Source organism: Eulemur rufifrons, chromosome 7 (genome assembly GCF_041146395.1).
Source record: "Eulemur rufifrons isolate Redbay chromosome 7, OSU_ERuf_1, whole genome shotgun sequence".
In the NCBI taxonomy this organism is placed as follows: domain Eukaryota; kingdom Metazoa; phylum Chordata; class Mammalia; order Primates; family Lemuridae; genus Eulemur; species Eulemur rufifrons.
The window spans coordinates 13,951,404-13,975,351 of record NC_090989.1 but is presented as its reverse complement, the minus strand read 5'-3'; the positions used below and the strand labels follow the sequence as shown (position 1 = coordinate 13,975,351).

The following is a 23,948-nucleotide window of genomic DNA, read 5'->3' as shown; positions in this document are numbered from 1 at the left end:
TGAGTGGGAGGTAGGTCAGTGGTAACATCAGGTGAGATTCAAGGATAAATAAGAGAGAGCCAAGGAAGCCGAAAACGAGGCAGAAGTCACCCACCAGTCTGTTGTTGAAGGCAAAAGGCCAAAGATAAGATCTAGAAAAGAATTCCTGTCAAGGTTTAAATAACGAGATCATAGCTGTAATCAAACAGCTACAAAAGAGTACAAGAGTTATGCTGATTGAGAACAGAGGCAGTGGGGGTAAATCAATATATGACAATGCCTTTGGCTTCTAGGAAGACACATGACACCAAAATATCCTGAAGACAGAGTAATTATCTCCATCTATCTATCTATCTATTTACCTATCTACCTACCTACCTACCTACCTCTCTCTTTTTGCACAGCTTAGTAATTTAACAATATCTGATGGCTCCAAGAATGATCCCCACCCCCTTTCAGTACTATTTATTCTTAATAATGCATAATGACATTGAAAATAGAATACGTGTTATATGGAGGTTTGAATTTTCTAGTGAAAAATATATCCCCATCAAAATTCAAAATGTCTACAATTATTTAGTTCTTTGGAATTTCAAATCAAATGGAAGCATGAACTGAGCAAAATCCATGTCACCTGAAAGAGTGATAATCAAAGCATCACAGAGTGTCATATAGATGGGAACATGGTATGAAATAAATAATCCTGTAGGAAAATAATGTTCCATACAAAAATATTATTAAGATATTGCAAAACTTGAAAATCAATTGTGTTGAGGTGAAATTAAAGAAATGAACCCAAGTTTTATGCTTATAAAAAATATTTATTAAAGACTATGCCCACAATTATCATAGATTATATAAGGAAAGAGGTTACACATCAGCAATGTTTCAGGGATGAGAAGGTGAAGCTCAAGAGATAAAACTTGGTTAAGAAACCAATTGTGCAGTCTACGATGCAAGATATTTTTCAGTGCCCTCTTAAAATTTGTTACTGATTTTAAACATAATAAAAGAACTAATCCATGAAAATATATATTAAAAGATGAGGAGTGAGTAATAGAAATTATTTTTTTCAGTAAAATCCAGAGGACCAGTATCTTCCATAGAAGGAGGGACGGAAGTAGCCATAGCCATAACCACCATAGCCTCCAAGGCCATAGATGGAACCATAGCCATAGCCCAGGCCACCGAAGCCACCAAGGCCATAGCCAAGGCCACCATAGTAGTTGCCATAGTAGTAGCTCATTGTGTCAGAGGTTGTGGATTTGGTTTGATGTTGAAGGTGAGTTTCTGGAGAATGAATGTCACTGTCTGCAACCGGACTTTTATACTCCTTCAGTGTGGATGTGGTAAACCACAACACAGAAGCTTCTTTCTCTTTGAAAATTCATCTTTGTGAAAAACAGTATTATTAAGTCATACCTTTCATATTAAGGGTAGTCTCAAACATGCATGGAGACATATTTTTCCTTTAAATTTAGTTTAATTTTCATTCCTGAGAACCAGATGGTATTGAATAATTATTTTCATGTTCTCAAAACTTATGTTTCCACATATTTCTGCATCTATGAGTAAGGACTCAGGCTGCCTTATTTCAGATAGCCTGAGATTCTTACCATTGTCCGTGGTATCTCTATTTTGCATCCTATAGGGTTTCCCTTAAAGATGATGCCTTATTCCTATGTATTAACAAATAAACTAGTAGAAAAGTATTAAATAACCTCAAATGACTGAAATTAATTGGGGACCATAGGAATGCATACTTTTCATAAAGAACATATGGGCTTTTCTGCCTTGTTTGCAAATTAGTGTGACAACCTCCTATAGCGTGATAATGTTCTAAGTATTATTTATGAAGATGATATTCACATCTTGTCATAAAATAATCCAAGCCTAAGTTTTTCAAGTTCCTCCAACTGCAACTTATGTTAGACAACCACTGTACTTCCATGAGGCCTCTCAAATTGTGCCCCACAACTGCATTTTGCCAACTGACTCTAAGATTTTTCACAGACTTTGTTTCTCAGTCTAAAATAACTCGTCTTTAGAACCTCCTTCAATCATTTTATTCTACAAACATCTAACGTACCATGGCTCCTTTAAACTGACATTGCCTCTTGCGGAATTCGTTTTTTAAAAAATCTCTTAATGGGTTATATGAACTGTTTTAAAGACACTTTGAAGGAATGAACTTTATATTTCTGAGGCCTAATGGGATACTTTGTAAAAATAAATTACATATTTGTTGATGTTTTTTAACTTCTCCTTTTCTGAAATACGAATATAAATTTCACAAGCTGTTTGCTTTATAGAAAAAGATTTACAAGGAGGAGTGCTTTATATTTAAAATTGCTAAAATAGATAATCACAATTAAGACTAACAGAGTTGATTAAAATAGTCATGTTAATATTGTATCATAAGTATAGGATTAGGATAGGCCTTTGGACAGGAAGATGATAGATGATAAATATATAAATGACCACTCTATGGACTTTCAATTCTACGACTTAATTGTTCTCATCAATATGTGCATATCTCTTCATGTTGTATATCTCTGCATGTAGTTTTTAATGCATGTGAATGAATATATATACTTTTTCATATAAATGCTGTAAGGCAGTATACAGAAGAATAAAAGGAGAGATAATGACACTGATTTACAGAGTGATTTAAAGAAATTAACTATTATAGTAGCTTCAGTGTCTTGCAAAAGAATTCTGCAGAAGGTATAAAGAGTTGCACCTAGAAGGAGGTGTAGGAATTTTATAAGGAGAGGAAGAGGCTCCAGCAAGGAACAAGGGTTCTAGTTTATAATGAGAGACAAAGATAAGAAAGGTGTGTCCTCAATGAGCAAAATATCATAGTTGGGGCATAGAGTTTTAATAGAGTAAGTGATGGTTGGGAAGAATACTGGTGTTAAGGTCAGGGTGGGCCAGGGATCATATTTTATGTTTTCATTTAGGACAGTGACATCAGGGAAGTAATGTTTTAGGAATAGTATAATCTCTCATAGTGGTTTGTGTGGCAAATTCTTGAGAAAAAGGAGATGTCTTGGAAGGCTTTTATTATGTCCTATTTTAGAATGAAATAAGAAAAATGGACTGGAAAGGAGGAACATTAGATGTATTATCAAAATCAGTAGCATTTGTGCAGAATTTTAGGGACAAGTGTAAAACCTATAAACTATAAGTATTATTTTTTCTGTTTAAATATAATGTGTTCTATCCCTTTAGGTTAATTTTAGTTTTAAAAGTAAAAAATAAATAGTATCAGGCTACAGGAATTCTCATACTTTTTTGTATAAGGTTAAATAATTATGATGAAATCCATTTCTTTAGATTTTTAATCAGTAATCAGTTGGAAGGGAAGTACATGTGGAAACAAAAGTGAGAACATCAATGGCAACTTAGTTATAATAAGTTTTTTAAAAATCTGAAGAAAATAAATATTTTGGTGCTAAAACCAGTTTTGAAAAATCACTTTGACTCCTTTACTTGAATTATATGCAATTATTAACTGTTCAGAGGCAAATTTTGAGGTTTTTTTTCTTGATAACCACAATTAATATATAAATAGCAATTATATAAAATTATAATTACCTAAAACATCAATCAAATAATATTCTACCAACAAGATATTTTCACTTGGCAATCAAAAGTGACAATGTAGATGCAAAGAGTCTGAAGTAATCTGAAATCGAACTTTCAATAATTTTTTATTCAAATATGTCTCTATTTGTCTCTTCCTATAACCAGGATAAGCAACTTCATTCAGGTTATTAACCCTAAAGACGTGACTCAACTTGCATTCTTCTTCTTCATCTCTACCCATATAATCAGTCTGTGTGATACTCTTGAACTCTATCTCCTTAAACTCCTTTTGTTTCTATTTTAAATGCCATACCTGGAGATTTCTTTGGCGAGTGCCAGGATTACTTTACAGCATTTTATCTGCCTTTCAATTATTTTCTCTTAAATACATTTTTTTCCTGTGCCATTACTGATTTTCGTATTTACTATAATATAAAATAAAAATCTTATTACTACTGTACTTGTTATTTAAGGATGTCCATATGCTATCCTCAGTATGATAATCCAAAACTAATCCTCAAGCTCAAATTTCTTCTTTGTTTTATGGACAATATTTTCTTCTTTTCTATGACAATATACATGTGCCCTCATCTTTGGCTATGTCTTTCTATAATGTGTTTAAATTCGTTTAAATTCTAACACAGGAGGACAGTAAGTATGGTTCTACTTGATACATCTCTCCATGTTCTTTAGGTCTTATAGTTCTTACCACAAAGTAACATATTTAGCTGTTCCCTAAAATTCTGCTTTTGGAAAACTTTGTAAATACAGAAAAGTAGACAATTCTATAGGGAAAATGTGTTTCAGTGACATATATTACTCAGATATGCTAAAATGGCCTGGGGGGTAGTGTATTTAGGTGGAATACGGTATAAAGAACTCCCATAAAGCAGCCATTCATTTTAAAGAATTTTCAAGTCAAGGCCAATTGTATTTCAAACAGTTTTAGGTATGTTTTTAAAACATTATTATTTATTTCCTTCCTCTCTTATTTAAAGTTGTCAAGTTCAATTTAGTGAAATGTAAATAACTGTTATATGATTTATTAAAGAGCCATAATTCTAGCTTGGGTTAGTGAGACTCATCACCAGGTTTATTCTTCACTTCACTAAATCACCAAAGAGTCAGTACAAACTGTCAGTTCATGAACACATTAGGAAAGTACTAGTGAGAATTACTTGAGATCCAATGAAGACTCCTGTCACTAACCTAATTAAGTGAACATTATATTGAGACTCACATTGTATATAATTAAAAGCTGAAGATTAGGGATTCAAAAATGTCAAAACATGAGTAAAAAGTCAGTAACCAGGTCTGAGGGAAGACTTCAAAGAAAAGACCTGCAAAACAATCCCTTTCCAGTTTTAAAGGAGGAATAAATACCAATTCTTAACCTGAGCTGGAGGAAAGTATAGAAACATTGAAAATTAACTCTCAACATTTCTAATGTAGAAGGAAAAGACAGGTTAAGCCTGAAAAGTTAATTGCCACATGTCAGGTTGATAAAGGAGTGAAGAAACACTGCACATAGATGAAGAATATTTCCAAGCTCTCTACCTCTCTTATAAAAATAGAAGCTGGTGGGGTTCTCTGGAGGAACGATGTCCATCCCTGTCATCATTTCATAAGGCCCCTTGCAGAGGGACATGCTGAACTAACACTGAGCAATAAGGCTTGGATGGCTCTTCCTTGCAAAGCACATAAAATAACCATATTAAAAGGGCAAATGTGCTCAAAAATATTCCCCTCCTGAAATACTGGGGTTATATTATAATAGATGTTATATTACACTAAATAGTATGTGGATATAGTGTCCATATATGCATAAGAATTAGGGATGTCTAAATATATTTGGTTCTATAGAGTATCAAATCAAAAAGGGAGCAACATCTGAGCACATACTGCATAAAATGAAGAAGTTACTGGCTACAGGTTTTTGAGATTTGTTTTAAGGAAGTAGATAATTCTATGGGGAAAATATGTTTCAATGAACTATATTACTTAGATATGTTAAAATTTGGGGAATAAAAGTGAATTTAGGTGAACCAACATAAAAGAAACAAGGTTTAGAATGTTCCCAAAGAATGTTTATTGGATAACATGCCCAAAAATATCACAGAAAAGAGAAAAAAGAGATCTTCATGTTGGTAACACAGCAGGGGTGAGGAATTCTGGATCAGGGAATCAGCCAGCTTGGGTGATGAATTCTGGATCAGGGAGACAAGTCATCACAGACAGCAATGTTTTCAGTAAAATCCGGAGGACCAGTATCTTCCATAGAAAGAGGGACGGAAGTAGCCATAGCCATAACCACCATATCCTCCAAGGCCATAGATGGAACCATAGCCATAGCCCAGGCCACCGAAGCCACCAAGGCCATAGCCAAGGCCACCATAGTAGTTGCCATAGTAGTAGCTCATTGTGTCAGAGGTTGTGGATTTGGTCTGATGTTGAAGGTGAGTTTCCGGAGAATGAATGTCACTGTCTGCAACCGGACTTTTATATTCCCCAGTTAAGGCTGTGGCAAACCACAACACAGAAGCTTCCTTCTCTTTGAAAACGCGTCTTTGGTGAAAAACAGTCCTATTAAGCCATTCCTTTCTTACTAAGAGTAGTGCCAAAGATGCAAGGAATGTTTTATTTTTCCTTTGAAAATATTTCAATTTTCATTTTCCTGTTGTCATAAGATTATAATTTCACATATTTCTGCAGTTAAAATGTAATTATCAGGTGCTCCTGCAATAGGTAGATTATTTCTGTCATTTCCTGATATTGTTGTCATTGCCAAGTGACATCTTTCTTTAGTTTTCTTTACCCTCAGGTTTTGTCTATTTTAAATATCATCTTTCTACCTCCTTGTCTTTCAAAAACTTATGGGTGACTAAAATTAATCCAAAAACACTAAAGACAGAATTTATTCAGAAAGAGGTGGGATTTTTTAAAAAATTTCTTTATTTGCTTTTCCTCTGTGACCACAGTTCATCCTCTAATTTATAAAGACAAACTTTGTAGGAAATACTCAAGCCTTGTGACAATATAGCCAATCCTAGTTATATTAGTTTCCTAGGGGTGCTGTAACTAATTATCACAAACTGAATACCTTAAACAACAGAATCTATTCTCTCAATGTTCTAGAGGCTAGAATTTCCGAACCAAGAAACTTCTTCAGCCCTGCTGGCGATCCTTGCCATTCCTTATCTCAAAGCTGCAACCAACCATTCCAGTTGCTGCCTCAGTCATCATGACATCCATCCCTCCGTGTGTGTGTGTGTGTGTGTGTGTGTGTGTGTGTGTGTGTAATCACTCTCCTAACAGGACACATTTCAAGCCCACTCTAATCCAGTACTGCTTCATCTTAACTTGATTACATCTGCAAGAACTCTATTTCCAAATAAGCTCATATTCATAGGGACCCAAGTTCAGGACTTGAAAATATCTTTTTAGGGGACATAATTGAACCCAGAATATTACCCTCCCTTTGAAACACATGTCTCCTGGAGATCTGATTTTGACAATGTAGGTAGGCTGAGGTGGGTTTCCAAGAATTCCCCTTTTTGCATAGTTTTGGGTTTCCTTAGGCTGGAAAAAATATTTTGCATAAGGTTTGAAGACAGAAATTAAGCAAACACTTAAGTTCTCAGTCCTGCTTTTGGTGAAATGGGAAAGTTAGAGGAAACTGGAGTAATAAAATTCATTTTCCCCCCAGGCTCTGTGACAAAGCTCTAATAACGTCTTTTTCTTTACAGTGTAGACCTCTGCAGTTAGGGAGAAGGCTCTCGGTGTTTACAAGGAATGCTCTTCCCCTGCTTCCGCCAGGGAAAAGAAGGGATTTTTTTCAAATCTTTACAGTGAGAACCCAGTGAAGTTCCTATAGATAAAGCCCAGGAAATTATAGGGGCCTCCCTATGACTTAGACCCCGGGAGTTTTTCACTTTTTCGTTAATCCACATTTAGCCTCCAGCGATTTGTCAAAATTCTTTTTTTTTTTTTAAAGGTAAACAATACCTTCAAATTTTTATTTATTTTTATTTTTTTTACCTTTTTTTTTTAATTCAGGATATTATGGGGTGTTTGTACCAGTTTATGACTCAGAAGATCCTTCTCTTGATAAGCACATCCCAGCTGTGACTCCTTGGATTTTCCCAGCTCTTCAGATTTTAGAACAGTGGTTTTCCCTGCAAACTGAATTCTCTGTTAAATCCTAGAAAAGTCATGGATTTTTAGTTTGTCTGGCACTGTCTTATTGGTAAGGACCAGAGTGACAACTTCTTATGTCTTCCCATATTACAGCTAAAACTGGAACTCCTAAACTTTTACTTAGTAGGAATTAGTTACTCATAAAAAGGAACACTCTAATTTTAGGTTGCACATGGAATGGATTATAGGTAAGTGAAAATATTCAGTCAAACAAATTTTTATTGAATACCTAGTATGTGAAAGTTATTTCATCTTGCTACGGAAAAAGCAGATGGCATAGGCCCAATTACGGGTTGAAAATGTTTTTGCTTAGGGAAGGTCATTCTATAAATTTTAGCCAGGAAAGGGGTATAAAAAAGGACATTTTGGAAATATTTGTTTTGAGTGAAGGTTGGCTGGTATGTGGAGATTTGGAGAGTGCAGAGATGAATCAGATACTTTGGCAATAATTGTGGTAAAGGATGATATGGGCTGACATTGAGTTTTTACTAACAGGTATGGACAGGAAAAGATGGACACAAGATGTGTCATGGTAAAAGAATAGCACTTTTATGTTCCATTAAAGAAAAATAGGAGCATTACAAATCTGTGTTTTTTGTTTTGATCATTTAAAGATAATTTTTGAAGTAAGTATAAGTTGACAGGAAGAGTTCCTATTGAACGTAAAGAGCATAAGGACTATTGCCTTTTTTTAAAAAAATGAGCAAGGTCCTCATATGTGTTTTGACACTGTACAGAAGTCCATGGCATTTGATATGTATTCAGTTGCCCATAATTTTGGAGTGAAAAGTTTTTAAGAACAATAAAAACAAAAAGACATTTTGAAAAAATTTGTATTTCACAATGGAAGGTACCATAAGGCAACCTTGGAAGTTATGTTACCTTAACGATAAAAATATTTCACTCCAAGTCCAGTTTTGGAACATTATTGACTCCAATTACAAATGTTCTCCTCAGCTGCACAAGGCCAATTTTGAGATATTTTGTGGTGAATAAAATGAATATTTGGGTAATACCTATAAACCATAAGGTAAAAAATATTTGCCTGCATGATACCTTAACTTTGAAATGTAAGAGTGGTATAATTAGCATATCTGATAGTGATATTGAATCATTTTAATATTCCTTTTCATAAATGATAAAATTATGGTCAATAATGATCATGAAATAAATAGTTATAATGACCAGGAACACAGATAATGAAAATGTTCTTTTATTGAAATACGTATAATATAAATTATTGCCCATTAGCTAATAAGTGAACTTAAGCAAAAATAAAACATATGTAGATGGTACAAATTATGCAGCTGCTAAGTCATAACACTGGTATATCATTTTATTTTCTTGATTTGTTGGTTTCAAAATAAACAAAAAAGAATAAATTCTAATTTTAATTAAATTAGATAAAATTTAATAAATTATTTTGTTTTAACTAAAGTTTGGCCTTGCAAAAAAAATATCTTATACTGCATAGTTTTGTTTTATCTTATTATTTTAAATTTGAAACACACACACAAACACTCCAACTGGGACCATGTGGCTGAAGACTTTTTTTTTTTTTTTTTTGGTGGGGAGGCAATGTGTCTAAATACCAATGTGATTTTCTAAATTCAGGGTTTTTTGCGGGGTTTTTTTTTTTTGCTGTTTTCTCCTCAAAATCTACCAAATAGAAAGGAAACAAATTTCTTTACAAGTCAGTTAAAGCCTCATGTAAGTTGTATCATTTTTGATAATTCAATACTTCTCAAATAATAATTTCTCCACTTTTTCATAAATGCTATGTTCTCTTCTTCATACCCCTAACAATGCCATCCTGTTCTCTTGATCCAATATTCTTTTATTTAACTAGTTCAAATGTATTTTTTCGAAGCAAAGATAAAGCCTCTGTTACAAAGTCACTTCTATTGATTCTCTCTCTCTAGTCATTAAGCCTTGTGCTATACATTTCCCATGCCACACAAGACAACATTTAGTTGTTGTATTATGTTGTCTTATAATTTTATTATAAAAACATTTAAGTACAAAAATTGGCCGGGCACGGTGACTCACACCTGTAATCCTAGCACTCTGGGAGGCCGAGGAGGGCGGATTGCTTGAGCTCAGGAGTTCGAGACCAGCCTGACCAAGAACGAGACCCCATCTCTACTAAAAAAATAGAAAGAAATTATATGGACAGCTAAAAATATATACAGAAAAAATTAGCGGGGCATGGTGGCACATGCCTGTAGTCCTAGCTACTCAGGAGGCTGAGTCAGGAGGATCACTTGAGCCCAGGAGTTTGAGGTTGCTGTGAGCTAGGCTGACGCCACGGCACTCACTCTAGCCTGGGCAACAGAGGGAGACTCTGTCTCAAAAAACAAAACAAAAAAAAAATAAGTAAAAATATAGATGGTATAGTAAAGGGAACCATCATATGCATAGCTCATGTTCTGAAATTACTGCCTTGTGGCCAATATTTCCTCTATACCCCTGCCCTCTTCCCTATCAACACTGTATGGGCAATATACGTAACCTAAACTTTTGTACCCCCACATTATGCTGAAATAATAATAAAAAATAATAAAAAAATTAAAAAAAAGATAAATAAAAAAACACTGTATCCTTTTTAAGCAAATCTCAGAAATGAAATAATTTTATCTGTAAATATTTTCATATGAATCTCTAAACGATAAGTAGCCTTAAAAAGGCCTATTGAGTTTCCTCAAATAAAGTCACTGGTTAGCTGTACTTTAGGATTGATTAAAAAGCTCAATTTCTCAGTAGAATCTGTGTGATTCAGCTCTGTAAGCATTCCTAATTTAACAAGAGCATCAAAAGCACTGAGAACAAACTTTATACTAAAAATATTTTTATCTTAAGCACAATGTTGACAGGACCTGCGAGAGCCACTGGAGACTCACAAAGGCCCGTGGAGCTCACCCAGTTTATTGCAAGTGATGTCAGGGGACATCTTTATGTAAGACTCAAAGGTGACGTTAGTACCCAGGGAAACCAAGACACAGGCAAAAATCAAGGACCTACTTCTGAAATTGAGTTCAGATCAAAGTATAAGTAGGAACAAAAACCAGTACTCAAACCAGAGTTAGGGAAAAATAGAAACACTAATTCAGGGTTAATGCCTAAGTTTTAACTGAGCATAAAGTAAAAAGGGCCTAGTCTCAAAAATTTATTTGTATATGCTACAATAACAAGATAACCAAGAATGCTAAATACAATAAATTTTCAGATTCTCTTTCTTTTATGGAGCATGAAAAGGGTATTAAGCAAAAGTTTCCCCACATTTGAATTATATAAGAAGGAAACTGATAGTGAAACACACGATAATAAACTACAAGTCAAGGACATTACTTTCTTGCTGAGCTCAAAAAAATTGCAATATCTATCTGATCTATAGCACCAAAAATGTCTATAGGGCCTATAGTCTTACTAACTTCATTAGGCCAAAGAGAAAATAGATTTTCAGCAAACTGAAAATATCGTAGATGAAGACATAATTTTCATAAGTACTAGGAATGTCTGAATTTATTTGGTTTTATGAGATGCCATATAAAACACATAGCATCAATTTAAAAAATCATCTGAACAAGTTGTATGCTTGAGTTAACCATGAGGATCATTTCTAAGCAAACATAAATATGATATAAATATATTCCATGGAAAAATATCTTTTAATGCAAAAATATTACTAAAATTTTGGAAAACATTAAAAGAAAACCCTAGTCCTTCAAAATAATTGAAAGAAAAAAACTTGATACATAATGTTCATTAAGAAAGTTTATTCAAAAGTCAGTCCAAAATATATCACAGAAGGAAAACAGAATAAAGTGCAGTTATTTTCCAGAAAAGTTTACTATACATGGGCAGAATGATCAGACTCTTGATCAGAGACATGAATGCCTACTGACCCAAAAAGTTCCAAATGCATGATGATATTGTCTTTGAAAAATAAAAGTATTAGATGAAAAACATTAGACAGACATTCTGAGTTTCAAACAAATAACCAATGTTTTCAGTAAAATCCAGAAGACCAGTATCTTCCATAGAAAGAGGGACGGAAGTAGCCATAGCCATAACCACCATAGCCTCCAAGGCCATAGATGGAACCATAGCCATAGCCCAGGCCACCAAAGCCACCAAGGCCATAGGCAGGGCCACCATAGTAGTTGCCGTAATAGTAGCTCATTGTGTCAGAGGTTGTGGATTTGGTCTGATGTTGAAGGTGAGTTTCTGGAGAATGAATGTCACTGTCTGCAACCGGACGTTTATACTCCCCAGGTAAGGGTGTGGCAAACCACAACACACAAGCTTCATTCTCTTTGAAAATGCGACTTTCCTGAAAAACAGTACTATTAAGCCATTTCTTTGTTATTACGGGTAGTCTCAAACATGCATGAAGATATTTTTTCTTTGAATTTATTCAATTATAATTTCATAGGATCAACCTTTGTTTTCAATAATCTTTCTATATTTAAAGTTGATATTTACAGCTATTTTTATGTTTAAAATATGAGTATAATGCTACGTTGCATCAGGTAAATCATTCTTGTCATTCTTGCCTAGATTTTTGTCATTTTCAAGTGACGTTGCCTTTAATATTCCTTATCCAGAATTATCATCTATTTTTAAATATATGTTTCATTTGGTTTTCGCATTTAATAGACTGACATACCAATTATTAAATAATTGTGAATGAGAAAAATTAATTTAAAATCCAAAAGAAGAATATATTTAAAAATAAGGAATGAATATTATCCATCTCCCTTGTTTCATTTTTCTGTAGGTGAGCACGCTAACCACCATCATCTGAAGGGGCAAACACAGGAGGGTAGTCAAGCCTCTCACAATTTAGCCCACACTACCTTTCTTTCCCACAGTATTCCCAATATTCCCTTATATGGAACATATCTCTGATAGTGAGTATTTTGTCAACTTCTCCAAGATGTTACTACATTTCCAAGTGTACACTTCCCTGCTTAATTCCTTGTTATCATGACCCACCAAAACATTGTGCATGAGATTTGCAAAGTGGAAGTAAAGCAGCCAACAGTATTTTTTTTAATGCTTACAAATTTAGTCTAGGGCATATATCTCTGTTGCAGCTCACACCTGTTGTCTCTTTTCTGCCTGCTCCCGTTGGTGTGAGGTAACAAGCAGGCATATAGTTCCTCCATGGATCCTCTCTCAAAAGGTTTTTCTAAATCCTGACACAGGAACATAGACTTAATGAGCTTGCTACCTCCTCCTGAAGACATCACAGATACTGGACAAAAACTTGAATTTATGCAAAAGAAAAAGAGAGTGTTAAAAATAAAACAGATTAAGGGAAAATAAAATTCATTTTTTCTTTATATTCCCTAACTTTCCAGAGCAAAAATATTTCCAACATATTCAGTGTTTATACCTTAGGTAGGGGTTAAATATTTGACCATAGCACAACGATGGGAGAGAGGAATTGTAGGTACACTTTTATAATATCCAAGTACTACAGTTGGACAATAATGAATATTTTACAAATGCATAAATAAAAATTCAATAGTATGATAAAACGGAATTATTAAAAAAATCACAATTAGCCTAAGAGGAGACAGAAAAAAATAGTGGTGGGACGTGGTGTGACCAAGAACAGATGGAACAAAGAGAAAACTAGAAAGATAGATTTTAATTCAAGTATACCAATAACATTAAAAGTGAACATTATAAATGCACTACAGAGAAGAAAGACATTATTACTTTAGATTTAAAAAAAGCAATTTACCACTATAAGTTGTCTATAAGAAATTTACCTTAAATATAAAGACATATCTAAGAGAGAGAAAAAAGATGACATATCAATGCTAGCCAAGAGAAAACTGAAGTAGCTAGTTTAATGTGAGAAAAAATAACTTTAAATTCATGAAATATTATAAAGAATATAGGAGGAGGGTATTGAATGAGCCCAACACAAAGAAATGGTAAATGTCTGAGATGATAGATGTGCTAATTACCTTGGTCTGATCACTAATATTACCTGTATTGAAACATTATTATGTATGTACAGTTATTATATATCATTAAAATATGTCAATTAAAATTAAAAAAGAATAAATAGCATTAAATATAAAATGCTGGTTAATTTTCCCTTAGAGAAAACATAACAATTCTAAATATGTAACCACCTAACAAGAGAGCTTCGAATTTAGTAAAGAAAAAATTTGTAGAACTGAAAGAGGAAATAAAGAATTCCATAATTTTAATTTTAGATTTCAACAATCTGTTCTCAGTAATTAATAAAATAAGTAAATGGAAAAATCAGCAAAAATAGAGAATGCCTGAAAAACACTAAAATCTAACCTAATCTAATTGGCACTTGTGAACACTCCATCAAGCAACAGTAGAACTGACATTATTTCAAGTGCATAGGGACATTAACTAAGATAGACTATATTCTGGACCTTAATTTCATTCAGGACATGCTTATGTAAATTATATTCTTTCAGATTTATTAAATAAATTTAATGAAATTAAATTTAAAAATGATAAGATGATATCTGGAAAATGCTCCAATATCTGAAAATTTAACAACACACATATAAATAACAAATGAATCAAATGAGAATAAGAATAATCAAAGAAAATTAAAAGATTTTGAGCTAAATGAAAATATAATGAACTAAAATATTTGGGATGTAGCTAAAGCAGCACTTACAGGAAAATTTGTATTAAATACTTATATTAATACAAAAATTCCTCAACTCTAAAATTTAAGTTTTTGGTAAACTAAATAAATAAATAATAAAAATCAGAGTTTAAGTAAACACAACCCAGAAAATCAATAGAGAAAAAAACAAGGAAATCAAAACTTGATTCTTTGGGTAAACACCCAGTGGTGGGATTGCTGGATCAAATGGTAGGTCAACTTTTAGTTTTTTGGGGAATCTCCATACTGTTTTCCCTAGTGGTTGTACTAATTTGCAGTCCCACCAACAGTGTGTAAGCATTCCATTCTCTCTGCATCCACACCAGCATGTATTGTTTCTGGACTTTTTAGTAATAGCCATTTTGGCAGAGGTAAGACGATATCTCATTGTGGTTTTACTTTGCATTTCCCTGATGATTAGTGACATCAAGCATTTTTTAATGTATGTGTTGGCCATTTGTTCAAGTTCTTTGTAGATTCTGGTTATTAGAACTTTATCAAATGTATAGCTTGCAAATATTTTTTCCCACTCTGTAGGTTGTTTATTTGCTCTGTTAATTGTTTCCTTGGCTGTGTAGAAGCTTTTGAATTTAATTAAGACCCATTTATTTATTTCTGTTGTTACTGTGATTGCCGTTGGGGTCTTCCTCTTAAATTCTTTGCCTAGGCCAAACTCTAGAATAGTTATTTTATCAAAAAGACACCTTCACACAAATGTTCATTGTGGCACAATTCACAATTGCGAAGATGTGGAATCAACCCAAATGCCCATCGATTCGTGAGTAGATTAACAAAATGTGGTATGTGTATACACACACACACACACACAAACACACCATGGAATACTACTCAGCCATGGAGAAAGATGACTTAATGCCTTTTGCGACAATTTGAATGGAACTGGAGACCATTATCCTAAGTGAAGTATCTGAAGAATGGAATAACAAATACTATATGTACTCACTGTTAAATTGGAACTAACTGATGAGCACACATATGCATGGAGGGAAGTAAATCTCAAGGAAATCAAGCAGGGGGAGGGGGTTGGAGGGGATGGGCAAAAGCTTACCTAGTGGGTACAGTGAACACTATCTGGGTTATGGGCACATTTTTAACCCTGACTCGAGCATTACAAAAGTGATCCATGTAACCAAAACCATTTGTACCCCCATAATACTTTGAAATAAAAAAAGGAAGCAAAAACCCTTGATTTATAGAGATCAATGTAATTGATCAATATGTGGCCAGATACACCAAGAAAAAAAAAGATATAAAACAAATTACCTGAAAGTAAAAAGGAAGTATCATTAAAGACCCCACAGAAATTAAAAAATAATAAGTGAAACTATAAATAGCTCAATGTCCATATATGTGACAACATAAATAAAATGGACCAATTTTTTGAAAGATACAAGCTATCCAAAGCCACTAAAGTTGAAATAGATAACTACAAAATTCTATGTATATTAACTAAATTGGATTCATGTTTATAGACCTTCCAAAAAATAAAACTACAGACCCAGATATATAGTTGGTGAATTCTACAAAACATTCAAGGAGTAAATATTACCCAAACTATACAATCTTTTCTAGGAAAGAAAACAGGAAGGAATACTTCCTAAGTTATTTTTTGAGACCGACCCCATTACCTTAATACTAAAACCAAACATAGGAGAAGGGGGAAAAAAATAACAATCCAATACCTTGCATAAGCATAGACTCAACAACATTGAACAATATATTAACAAGAGGAACCAAGAAATATATTGAAAGAATAGTGCATCATATCCACATTAGATTTATCTGAGGAATCCAAATCTGGTTCAACATGAGATAAGCAATCAATATAATTTACTGTATTAACAGATTAAAAAAGAAAGATGTCACCTCAATAGATGTAGATAAAGCGTTTGACAAAATTCCATATCTATGCATATTAAAAATTCTCAGCAAACTAGAAATTGAAGAGATTTTCTGTATCCATTAAAGATGACAAAATTCTGGCCAGATGGGGTGGCTCATGCCTGTAATCCTAGCATTTTAGGAGTGTGAGGTGGGAGGATCGCTTGGGGCCAGGACTTGAGACTAACCTGAGCAGCATAGCGAGACCCAATTTCTATAAAAAACACAACAATTAGCGGAGTGTGGTGACACTCACCACTTGAGCCCAGGAGCTATGATGACACTCACTCCCGCCTGGGTGACAGAGCAAGATTCTGTTAAAAAAAAAAAAAATCCTACAGCTAATTTTATACTAAATGTTGCAAAACTTTATGCTTTTCTTTGAATATCAGAAACAAGGCTAGGCTGTCCTCCCACCACATATTCCATGTCATAATGCAAATCCTAGGCACTGCACTAAAGAAAAGGAATGAAAGACATTCAGAATGGAAAGGTGGAAATAAAATTGTCTTAATTCCCCAACTATGTGATTGTCTATGTTAAAGAAAGACAAACTGACACATAAAAGTTCCTACAATTAATAAATGAACAAGTGAGTTTAGGAAGGTTGTCAGACACAATATCATTATATAAATACACTTGGAATTTGTTATTTGTTTTGACAAGTAACATTCACAATAGTACCAAAAATTAAATCTTTAAATAAAAATCTAATAAAATATTTGCATATTCCATATGTTAAAAGTGAAAACACTTTGATGAGAGATCAAAGAAGACCTAAATGATTGTAAGGGCATGCTATGTTCAGGATTAAATGCTTATAGTTAATGTGTGAATTATCCCTAATATGTTCCATTTATTCAATGGAATCTCACTCAAAATCTCAGAAGAGTTTTTGTAAATGTGGATAAGCTGACTCCAAAATATATTCTGGAAGACAAAAGTACTAGGATAGCCAAAATTATTTTAACAAAGAAGAAAATACTTGGAGGACCAAAAGGGCTTTTTGGGATTAATTATAAAGCTACGTTATTCAAGACAATAGGGAATTATTGTATGGATAGACATACATATTAATAGAATAGCACAGAAAATCTAGAAATAGATCCAAATAAATATGGTCAATTAGTTTATGCAAAGTAACTAAAGCAATTTAATACAGAAAGAATAGCCTTTTCAGTAAATCATGCAGGGACAGTTGGACATACCTATACAAACAAACCAAAACAAACAGGTTTTTTTTTTAAACGTTCTCAACCCATGCCTTGAACTTCAATAAAATGAATTATACATCACACCCAAACTACATCTTATACAAAAACTAATAGTACTTTGACATATACCTCATAATATTTGAATCTATTTTTTTGAATCTATTTATACAAAAAAATTCAGAATGGATCAATAAGTCTAAATATAAAATATAAGATATAAAATTTTATAAGAAAAAATGGGAGAAAATTATTGTGACCATAGGTTATGTAAAAAATTTATTTGATACAACACCAAAAACAGGAACCATTGATTAAAAATATTGATAAATTAGTCATTATCATAATCAAATGTTTGCTTTATGAAAGACATTTTAAGAGAACTAAAAGAAGACAGACTAGTAGAAAATATGTGCACATCACACTTCTAACAAATTACATTTGAATGCAAACTACACAAATAATTCTCAAAACTCAACAACAAGAAAATATACAATCTATTTTTCAGTAGATTTTATTTTTTAAAGCAGTTAGTTTCACATCAAAATTTAGTGGAGGTTACCAAGATTTTCCATATATCACCTGACCCCACACATGCATAAACTTTCTCTTTCTCTCCCACCAGAATGGCACATTTGTTACAATTGATGAGCCTACATTAATATATCATTATTACCAAAAATCCATAGTTCACATCAGGGTTCACTCATGCTGTTGTACATTTTATGAGCTTGGACAAATGTATGATGACATATACCCATTACAGTATCATACAGAGTAATTTCACTGCTCTAAAAATCTGTGCTTTGCCTGTTCATCAAGTTTTAAACAGACACTTCAAAAATATTAAAGATGGATAGAATATGCATAGAAAAACATGCTCAACATCATTAGTCATTAGGGAAATACAAATTAAAACACGCATATGTAGATATTGCAAGACTTGGAGATAGAACTTTTGTTTGAGTGGGCTCCAATAATACCAAGCTATTATCAATTTACTTTCAGATGAATGGGTATAGCTAAATCTGCCTGGGTTGAGGCAAACCGTACATCTGGGAGTTCCAATAAGTTTCCATGTGTAATGCAAAGTTTATTAAAAAAATAACTAAAGCACATATGCTAATTTAAAGTTTGCATGTATATATTACTAAATCACTATATTAACCATAGCAATTGTCTAAAAGTTTGAAAAATAATGTTTTGGGGTTTTTTTGGTCTTTGTTTTAGTAAGAGGCAGGGAGAAGTATTTTAGTATAGGTAATTTTTGAATTGCCAGGATGTATTAACAACTAAAGGCAGACAAACTTTTAATCAGTGTTTCTGTTTGTTCGGTTTTTTTTTTTTTCTAATTTTAAATAGTGGTGATTTGTTCTCATCACCACTTATTTGGTCTTTCTGCTTAATTTCTTTAAATATGCACTCAATATACATTTATTTCTCCTCAATCCACCAAAATCAGGGGCACAATACAACTTGCCTCCTTGATAGTGTGCACCAATATTGCTGAAGAAATCATCTATCTGGATATCAACTATATTTTTATATATATTTTTGTTCTTTGCTATTCGCTCTTCTCATCCAAATAAACAGAAGAAAAAAAAAAAAACCTTTGCTTATCACACATGGCTCCCCATTAGCTACATTCACCCTGCTAATCCAATGTTTTTCTTCTAACATCAATTTTTTCATTGTTCTATGGGTTCTACATTCTATTCTTCATCGCTGTGACAAGGAAAAATGCTTCTCTCTTCACTTATGTGTTTTTTCCAAATAGTGTAAATGTGAAGCTTTTTTTCTGAGCCTGTATGTTGTACAATCTTCTGTCTTTAAATTCATGTCCATTTGATCCAATTTTTCTATTCTTAATTCCCTAAAGGAATTATGTTAATTTCACATAATAGACCACTTATTTTTTTATTAACTAACACATGTCATATTTTATTAACTGACACATGAAAATTTTAGAATATACACAAAAACAGGCAATATAGTATGAGGAACTATCATATATACAATACTCATCTTTAAACATTGTCACCACAAGCAGAATTATGTTTCCTTTACACAAACAGTATGTTTCTCCAATATGTTATTTTGTAGAAAACCCCAGTTTCCACATCATTGGAAAAGATTCTAAGTGATACTCAAAAAAAAGTAACTTTTTAACATTGTTTATAAATGAAAATGTCAACTCCCTCAATTAAAGTTTTTTTGTTGGATTTATTTGGTGCTGAATAAACACTTGCTGTAGAATTGGTTCAAAAGTCTAAGCTTTATTGGTGTCAGTGTGTCTCCTCTCCCTGTAAGAAATGTTCTACTTTTATTATATCATCAAAGGAATGAGCTATGACAACCTTTTTCTCCTAAACTCATTGTTGAAAGAACCTTTGAGAATCATATGAAGACTGTCACAAGGCATGAAATTCACACATTTCATTGAGAGTTAACAAGACTCATCTTTATGTAGGACTCAACAGAGAAGACTAGATATCTGAGAAAGGTGAGGGTTCAGGCAAGAGTCAAGGATTCTTTTCTAGAATAGATTTCTGGGCAAGGTATGAATGAAGAATAAACACATTCAATATTCAACCAGAATTGAAGAAGACATAGAAACATTAATTCACAATCCACTTCTATGTTTTTAAGTAAAGAGAAAGTTAAAAGGGTTGTGTCCCAAAAAATATATAGCATAGGCTGCAATGCTGAAATATCCAGGAATGGTAGGCAAGATAGAAAAATCTAGGATTTCTGTTAATTTCCTAAGGATGCCATAATAAAGTACCACAAAATAGGTGGCTTAAAACTACATAAATTTTAAGCCTTAAACAATTCTGACAGCTAAAAGTTCAAATTCAAGGTTTTAAGAGGATGGTTTTAAGTCTTCTCTCTGAAACTCTAGGCGAGAATCTATTCATGTCTTTCTTTTCCTTCTGGTGTTACAAGACACTAAGAGTTCCTTTACTTGTAGGCACATCACTGTAATCTCTGCTTGTGTCGTCACATGGACTTCTTGTGTATGTTGACATTTCTGCACTATGTGTGTATCTATCTCTGTGTCTCTTGTCTTGTTCTTATAAATACACCAATCACATTGAATTAAGAGTCCACCTACTATAGAATGATCTCACCTTAACCTACCATATCTGCAAAATCTATATAAGGTCACATTCTTAGGTTTTGAGAAGTACCTAAATTTTGAGAGACGACCATTCAACCTATACAGGTTCTTCTTCTTCTATGGGGTTAAAGTTTGAGGGAGGGGGACACAAGCAATGAATGTCTACACCTTTGACTTGCAAGGAGGCACCAGACACTAAGGCATTCAGAAAAATGAGTGACAATTAAGAACACTTGATCAATTTAGGAACATAGTAATATCTATAATTGAGTACAGCATCAAGAAAGATGATTTTCCTTACATAGCACTGAAGGGTCTTAATAGCTTATGATTATGTGAAAACACAAGAGATGCTCCTTAAAATGTTAAGAATCATAAAGGACATTATTTTTAAAAGTATTAGGAAGTCTGAATTTATTTAGCTCTGTGGAATATCACATCAAAAAAAGAACATCAGTTTAGCAAGACAAGTTATCTGAACCAGTGCTTATATTACCAATGAAGACAGTTTCTAAAAAGACCTAAATATAATGCAGATAATTCCATGAAGTAATAATGCTAATAAAAATATTATTGAGATTTTATAAAACATAAAACTTTAATGCACTGAAATGGATGAAAAAAATGAAACTAGATATTGTATGTTCACATAGAAAGTTTATTAGAAAATAAACCCAGATGTATTACAGAAGGAAAATGTAATAAGCCAACACATCATAATTAAGAAGAGCTGATAATGCCCAACTTGCATAATTAGATCCTTGACAAGAGATGTGGATCCCCATTGATACACACAGTACCAATGCATGGTGATATATTCTTCTTCAAAAAAAAAAAAGAATTAGAAAATGAAAACTTTTAAAAAATTCTGGGTTCTGAAGTGATGACCTATTTCAGAAGAATCCAGATGACCAGTATCTTCCATAGAAAGAGGGACGGAAGTAGCCATAGCCATAACCACCATAGCTTCCAAGGCCATAGTTGGAACCATAGCCATAGCCCAGGCCACTGAAGCCACCAAGGCCATAGCCAAGGCCACCATAGTAGTTGCCATAGTAGTAGCTCATTGTGTCAGAGCTTGTGGATTTGGTTGTATGATGAAGGTGAATTTCCTGAGAATGAATATCACCAACAGCACGCAGACTTTTATATTTCCTCATCATGGATGTGGTAAACCACAACAAAGGAGTGTCATTGTTTTGAATATCTCTCTTTGGTGAAAAAGAGTTCCATTAAGTCATATCTTTCTTATTAACTGTAGTTCCAAAAATGAAAGAACACATTTTTCCTTTGAATGTAGTTTAATTTTCATTTCTCAGAATCAGTATTTGTTTTAATTATGTTCGTATCTTCAAAGCTGATTTTTTAATTAAATTAAATTAAATTGTTTTTATTTATTTATTTTTATTTCAAAGTATTATCGGGTACAAATAATTTTGGTTACATGTATCACATTTATAATGCTGGAGTCATGGTCATAAGTGTGCCTATCACCCAGATACTGTGCATTGTGCCCATTAGGTAGGTTTTCTCTCCATCCCCTCCACTCCCCTCCCCCTACTTGATTTGCATTAAATTTTACTTCCCTCTGTGCACATGTGTGCTCATCCCTTAGTTCCAACATAATATTGAGTACATCTGGTGTTCATTTTCCGTTCTTTAGATAATTCACTTAGGATAACGGTCTCCAGTTCCACTCAAATTGTTGCAAAAGTCATTAAGTCATCCTTCTTCATGGCTGAGTAGTACTTCATGGTATACATATACCACATTTTGTTAATCCACTCATGAATTTATGGGCACTTGGGTTGACTACACATCTTTGTAATTGTGAATTGTGCCACAATAAACATTTGAGTGCAGGTGTCTTTTCGATCAAATGACTTCTTTTGCTTTTGGTAAATACCCAGTGGTGGGATTGCTGGATCAAAAGGTAGGTCTACTTTTAGTTCTTTGAGGAATCTCCATACTGTTTTCTATAGAGGTTGTACTAATCTGCAGTCCCACTAACAGTGTAAAAGTATTCCTTTCTCTGTGCATCCATGCCAGCATCTATCATTTCTGGACTTTTTAATAAAAGCTGTTCTAACAGGGTAAGGTGATATCTCATGGTGATTTTAATTTGTATTTCCCTGATGATTAGTGATGCTGAGCATTTTTTCATATGTTTATTGGCCATTTGTCTGTCTTCTTTTGAAAAGCTTCTCTTCATGTCTTTTGCCCACTTTTTTATAGGGTTGTTTGATTTTTTTTTTTAATTCAGGATATTATGGCAGTACAAATATTTTGGTTACATGTAATGTGTTTGCCTCACCCAAGCCAGGGCTACAAGCATGTCCTTCCCCCATACAGTGCTTGTTTGATTTTTTCTTGATGATTTACTTGAGTTTTCTGTAAATTCTGGTTATTAGCCCTTTATCAGATGTATAGTTTGCAAATATTTCTCTCATTCTGTAGGTTGTCTATTTGTTCTGTTGATTATTTCTTTGGTTATACAGAAGCTTTTTAATTTAACTAAGTCTTATTTATTAATTTTTGTTGTTGCTGCGATTGCCATTGGGGGTCTTCTTCATAAATTCTTTGCCTAGGCTGATATCTAGAAGAGTTTTTCCAACATTTTCTTCCAGTATTCTTATGGTTTCAAAGCTGATTTTTTTTTTATCTATTTCTACATCAAAATTGAATCTGCCAAGCTCTTTTATTAGTTAGATAATTCTTGGCATTTACTCAGATTTTGTTTTGTCTATTAATAGCCTCTTTTCTTTGTTGTAGCTTAGTTTTTATCTTTTTCAAATTACCTGGGATTTTTCCTTTGAATTACTCTATAATTAGATTATGAAAAAATCACAAGTATTTATAATAAATTAGATGACAAAGATTTAGAAAAATGTAGACAATATCTGATCATTCTCCTTGTTGGATACTCTGTGTCCCAAACCTTTAAATTTTTGTGGAAAGTCTCTATTACCCCCAAATTTACATGCTTTCCTCAGCTGCTCATGAGACAATTTTTGAGATGATTTCTAAATATTTCCTGAGGTGTTCACACTGAATACATATAAAATAATTAAATTGAAATATTAACAAATATCATTGACTAAAGAAATTTTTATTTGGAAATACAGTGTCTATAAATATGAATAATAAAAATCTAAATTATCTGTGAACTTTATTTCTTTCAATACAAATATTTTTCTTCTTCCAGTAGCTTTTTTTCCCTTTCTTTTCATTGCGTTGGATCTGTGATAGTATTCTTTTTATTGCCAGTTGG

General features: G+C 33.1%; 1 protein-coding gene across 1 annotated transcript; it reads right to left on the bottom strand.

The window, feature by feature from the left end:
* Positions 1-1,051: 1,051 nt before the first annotated feature.
* LOC138386131 (keratin-associated protein 19-9b-like) lies at positions 1,052-1,225 on the bottom strand. The gene has a single exon (XM_069472377.1). It carries the CDS (start codon positions 1,223-1,225, stop codon positions 1,052-1,054), a length of 174 nt encoding a protein of 57 aa, XP_069328478.1.
* Positions 1,226-23,948: the final 22,723 nt, after the last annotated feature.

Coding starts and splice junctions, on each gene's coding strand:
- LOC138386131 (XM_069472377.1), bottom strand. CDS start 1,225: ATGAGCTACTACTATGGCAACTACTATGGTGGCCTTGGCTATGGCCTT.